Source organism: Platichthys flesus, chromosome 5, assembly GCF_949316205.1.
Source record: "Platichthys flesus chromosome 5, fPlaFle2.1, whole genome shotgun sequence".
Classification (NCBI taxonomy): domain Eukaryota; kingdom Metazoa; phylum Chordata; class Actinopteri; order Pleuronectiformes; family Pleuronectidae; genus Platichthys; species Platichthys flesus.
The window spans coordinates 19,399,918-19,405,917 of NC_084949.1; the positions used below are offsets into that span (position 1 = coordinate 19,399,918).

The 6,000-nt window shown below is 40.4% G+C and overlaps 1 protein-coding gene across 5 annotated transcripts in view; it reads left to right on the plus strand.

The window, feature by feature from the left end:
• The window catches only part of npnta (nephronectin a), a 48,281-nt gene extending 42,871 nt beyond the window's left edge, over window positions 1-5,410 (plus strand). For all 5 annotated transcript variants that reach the window (XM_062388802.1, XM_062388804.1, XM_062388803.1 and 2 more), the window contains 3 exons: window positions 664-762; window positions 3,162-3,421; window positions 3,888-5,410. In XM_062388802.1, the coding sequence (XP_062244786.1) occupies window positions 664-762; window positions 3,162-3,421; window positions 3,888-3,998 (470 nt within the window). In that variant the 3' untranslated portion in view covers window positions 3,999-5,410. The remainder of the gene's footprint in view (window positions 1-663; window positions 763-3,161; window positions 3,422-3,887) is intronic.
• The last annotated feature ends 590 nt before the right edge of the window (window positions 5,411-6,000 follow it).

Here is a 6,000-nt window from a genome sequence, read left to right on the forward strand (position 1 = left end):
GGGTAAGCCTGTAAATGCCCTATTAGCTCATATACACAACTTGAGACTACGAAGTAAAGGATAAAAAGTGAAATAGGTGCTTTAAGAATATTAAAATAGAATAAAATATTTTATATATCTACATAACATGTATATACAAGGAATCAAAATAGAGACACATTAGACTGTCAGTCGATAATGTATGCATTGATAAATAGAATAAATGTTGCACTTTGGAGTGGTGGATAAATAACAAAATAAATAAATAAACAGAGCAGTCCATTGTTATGGCTAAGTCGTAACCGTGAGATATTTTATTATGGTATGTAAATGCACTTATATACACTTTTATCGCAATGCCAGCAAATTATACAAATAATGATGATGTTTTTCCCATTTCTTGTTTACGTAGCTTCCCACTGGATTTTTCCCTCATGGCATCAGTTCTCTTCAGAAATTATATTATAACAAATATTTACACTTCTGTTGTGTTCATCTCATTCACTAGAGCATCAGCAGTCCTTTGGCCTTAGGTGAGGTTAGAGGCACACAGCATGGCTCCTGTCAAGCATCACAGAGAGCAGACTGAAACCTTTTCTGTGTGTGTCTTTGTGTGTATGTGTATGTGTATGTGTATGTGTGTGTCTGCCCTCGGCTCCTCTGAAAACATTTCATCCTCTTCAGAGTCAGGGTATCTGAGCTGCTCTTTTGATGACGGCCTTTGCGGCTGGATCAGGGACAAAGACGGAGACCTGCACTGGGAGACGACACCTGATCCGTCAGGTAACTGCAGAACCCGCACACTCAAATTTATTTTACATTGAGAAAAATGAAAATGAGAAGAGCTGTGTTAAACTTCTTGGCTCGCACAAACATGCAGACACACACACACACACACACACACACACACACACACACAGAGTCTGAACATCTAAGCGGCGCAAGTGACTCCAGAAGATACTTAAACGCAACTTGTGGGTTTGAATGAGTTTATTGCAACAAACTAGCCCGATCAGAATTATTGCGATATATTTATAGAGAAGCTGTAACATCAGTTTATGAAGAGTCAGGGTTGCCCTCCTTATCAACATATATAGCATTGTATATTTATATATATATATCGACAGTATATATATATAATGATCTAGCAGAGAACGTGATATCCCATATAGCTGACTTGGAGTGCTTTCGGGATCGTGATGGTTATTCACCTCACCGGCATTGATTGTTTGGGGATCCAGTGAACCCCATAGAGAGGAAGATATAGTGTGTGAGGATCGGTGTGTTTCCTGATGTGAGCTTATGTATGCTTCTATCATTGGCAAACACATTTAACCCTGCATACGCATTTCAATCTGAATTGTCTGCCTAGACTGATGTTACAGCTTTTATTCTGATCTGGTTATTGTTGCAATAAACCCACATGTCACAGATTCAGTCCTTGTTACACTCATCGGCACCACGACATCCGTTGTTCTGCTCAATCACAGGTCAGAATGAGGAGTTTCTTGCGGGAAGTAGTCTGTGTTTTCTGCGGCCTTACAAAGCGATGCAGATGACAAGTGAATTACGTGACTCGTCTCTCATACTTGTGGCTGGGAAACACAACACTGCTTTTGTTTGGGTCCAGGCGAGAGGGAAGTTCTGTTGAATTACACTGAGACGACTCAGCACAGGCAGAGAGGGAGACTAAACCGTGCTGCGTCCTGGCAATGTTTAGGCAGCACTAGCTACATGTGGCCTCCACAGCCAACTGGCCTGCAGTTACAAGTTTGTTTCCAGACATTCAGGCCTCATTTCCGCCAAGTTTGTGCTCACACATTAGTGAACGTAAATACTTTTGCCCAGACTTGGAAAATGATTTATAGTAAATCATAAACTAAGGTCTGAGTGAGAGTAATCCATCTTAAAAAACATATTTCAATCAACTGCAGCGTGTGGTGAATATGTTAAATCGCAATATTTGAATTATGTCTTATTTATGGTGCGTGTGTGTCCACCTACATCTTCAGTGGGCTGTGAAATATGTAACTATTGATGGACAGCCACTGGCAGACACTCATGGCTTTAAAAGCTTGGCACAGATTTGGAGGAGGCTCATAACTTATGCAGAAAGTCTGTGTGGCCTGCAGATACAGTAGCTACTGGACCCCCTGTGGTTAACAGCAGCCATACACTGATCCACTATACGCAAAATACATCAACATTAATCACCTATAAGCCACAAGCACTTTTACTTTGACATTTTTTAAACTATACAGCTCCATCACTAACTAATGCATGAATTAATGAAAAAATGTCCATGGGTAACTGGCTACATTTTTAGGATAAGAAACATACTTAAGTAGGTCAAGGCTTTTTCACCACTTCTTTTTGTATCACTTCAAATTCCACAGTTGGATGGAAAGGATGAAATATGTATTTGTTTTTTTTGTCCAACTCTTACCCAAATCGTTCAGATTTCATTTGTGCTGCTCAAAGAAATCCAATAACTGCATTTTGTAAAACTCAAGTGCAGGTACAGAAAAGAGTTCAACTTTTCAGGATTATGCACAGACATTGTTTGCAGATGGCATGGAAAGTTGTCTTTGCTCAAATGAAAACTGTGAGTCTATGGAATACACTCAAATATACTAACAAATGAAACGTCACTCAGGGGAGAGTGGCAGCTTTAAACTAACACAAACTCAAGTGGTTTTCAAGCAGGATTTTTCTACTCATTGGTGTCTGACTGAAAAATTTAATGAATGCTCACTTTAAAGTTTCTTCTTTTAATTATCTCTGCCTAAGAGGTTATGTTTCCATTGCTGTTTGTCTGCCATTCAGAAAAAAAACAACTGAACTGATTTTAACGAAACTTGGTTTGAAGCTGGGATCTGCATAATTTTGTTGTTGTCAGGATTTCTAAAATACAACTTATTTCCATCAAACTTTGTTGAGCAGCGGGGCATGACCCTAAGAAGAACCCTTTAATCAGAATTACTGGATAAAGAAATCCAAATGCTCTGGGTTGTTTGCTGACTGAATGAGCCCCAGATGTTTATTATACTCACCACCTGCTGTGAAGGATAGATGTATTGGACATACATGAGCAGAGGATGTATGGAACACATGCTAAATAACTGTGCCCCACTGGTTTAATTTCATTAATTAACTCTATCACCCCTGTCCCTCCCCCCCAGGTGGACGGTACCTCACCATACCTGATGTAGGAAACAAGAGGACTGGACGAGGGGCTCGGCTGGTCCTGCCGCTCACCCCTCCCTGGAACGATGGCAATCTGTGCCTGTCGTTCCGGCACAAGCTGGCGGGCCACCACGTGGGGATGCTGCAGGTGTTTGTGAAGAAGGGGAAGCAGTACAGTCCAGCAGTTTGGGGCCGGACAGGAGGAAACGGCTGGAGGCACACCCAAATCACATTATGGGGCACAGGCCTGGAAAGTGTAAGTAACGACAAACATGTTTCACATGTGTCATGCAGCTCCTACGCAAATTGTAATTATTATAGTCTTGTTTCCATAGGTTTTCATCATAGTTTTATCGATGCGGGAAATAAAGTGGATCATGCCTTTTTGGTTTTACCTCTGACAAAAATCTATAAACATTAGATCGGAATAATCAGTGCTTCAGTTAAAAAAGTGTTTTAAAAAAAAAAGCTGTATAGATTAGCACGTTAACAGTTTTTATTTTGATTAGTCTTTTTATTTTAATTTTAATGTTGATCTGTTTAGTTTTATTTCATCGAGTATGGTTTGGCTTTTTTTAAATTTGCTATCATTACACTTTTTATTTTGTGAAGCATATTTTGTTTTGGAAAGTTGCCATAGAAATACACTTTGTATTGTTATTATTATTATTATTGTTTGTCTATAATAGTACATAACTGTGAACTGTGCTGTTGTTCCCCAGGTGATCCTGAAGGGGGAGCGTGGGCGAGGCAGGAGTGGAGAGATGGCCGTGGACGACATCACCCTGAGGAAAGGCTCCTGCACGGAGGAGCACAATCTGAGGAGACTCTAACTGACAGAGCAGGGGGAAAAGTCAGGACGAAAACACGAGGGAATATCATCTCAAAGAGAAGTGACTCTGTAGTGACACCCCCCCCCACTCTGCCAGGAACCCACGCCCCCATCCACCCTGTGAACGATGTCCGAAAAATTGTGCGTCTGCAGAACAGTGGGTCTCTCTTTCTCAACTGTCTACAAATAAAGGGACCGGAACAGAATCTGATGGATCGATCCTCAGCGGCACACTCCCATCTTCTCAGCCTTCTTCATACACCATCACCGCATTAGTCTGAAACCTGCACGTACCTGAACACCACGGAGATATTGCTCCACCTAACACAGCGCTAGCCTTTCAGCCGCGCCAGTGAGAGGGCCATGTTCACTAAATTTCTCCCTGAAGAAAGAGGGAGTCTGGTTCCCCCTCTCAGGAGTAGGCTTTTTCCTTGCTTTGATCCTTTAAACCTCGAGCCATTGCTTTTCCTTTGCCTGATGTTAAAACGTGCAGCCAGGGGCAAATTTGGAAATGTTTTGATCAGCAGAATATCAGAGGTACTATACATTTGCATTTTCTTGTGAAGGTAAGAAATATTCAAAAAAGAAAAGGTGTAAAAGACAAAATGTGTGTGTTATGATGTGATTTCTCCAAACCTGAATCAGTCAGTATGGTCAGGCCTGAGACTTCATTACTGTTCTATAGCACAGTTTTGCAGTTTTTCTTTTTGTTGTCACAGTATTTCAGAGATCTTGTTTGGTAGAAAACAGTCACAAAAGCATCTTGTCCACCTGGTTCTCTTTCTGAAGCCTCTTAAAGTTGTTCAAATGCTCCACTATCATGTTTCTCATATACTTGAAACGTGTCTGACATTTGCAAACCAAACTGTTACTTTCTACGATACAGTATGTGCTTTGTTTTATTAAGTGCCCTTTGTTATAAAGACGACACCAACAACTTTTTAGGCTTTTCACCACTTGTATTATTGTAAATGTAGTTGCGTGTACATACTCTACAATCCCATTTGTTGTGTGGTTTATTTGTTATGTTAATCCATCCATGGATATTAATTGGATTTTAAAATGGTTGGTATTTTAACTTTTTGATTCAAGAACATGTATACAGATTGAAACCTTGTGTAGTACAAGGCAGTTTAAAGTGCACAAAATGTGTATGTCATGTGTTATGGTAGAGTGCTCTGTGTGTAACTTGCAAGGCACGTAGTTGCGTATTGTATGCTGTGACAATGAAGGGCATTGGCTGGAATTTAGAGGTGTTCTGTATGCATGGGTGCATTCACCAAAATTCAGATTTATCTAGACCAGTATGTAAATAAAATACATTTGACTGATATATTAAGAAACAAAACATGTTTTGTTTTTGAAATGTTTGTAAGTGAAGTAGAAGACGACTTAAGTAAAGCTTGGATGGTTTCTGTCTGGTTTAATTCGTAATTTGATGCTATAAAATGGGGATAAGTGTCATGATCCATCCCCCGACTACTAGCGCACAGACTCCTGCTCCAAATTTGTATGATTGCGCCCCCACAAAAATCTATAAACAAACAATGTCTCAGATGAGGCCATAACATATAATAGGGACACCACAAACAAACCGGTGGATGCACTGAATAATAATTTATTTGCAAACAAGCAAAAACCATAAAGAGAATAAGTTACTGAAACAAAATGAGACTGAGGTCAGGGCCAAAATGAGCAAAAGATGAGGAAGGCTCTGGGCGAACCTCGCAGTTTTGCAGTCGAACCCAGCACATCCTCAAAATCTAATAATAAATAAGGAATCTGAATCTAGATCAAAACCAAACCACCAAAACGAGAGTACTGGAGATCTCCAACTCAAACTAAAACAACAACCAAATAAGAAAAGACCTAACATGTATGTCGGGGGAAAAACTCCGGGCAAACCAAGGTGAGCTGCAGGCTGCTGCTGGGGCGAGAGAGAAAGGCGTCTATGCGTCTCCAGCCTCTTATCACTTATCTTAATTGTAAATGGGCTTCAGGTT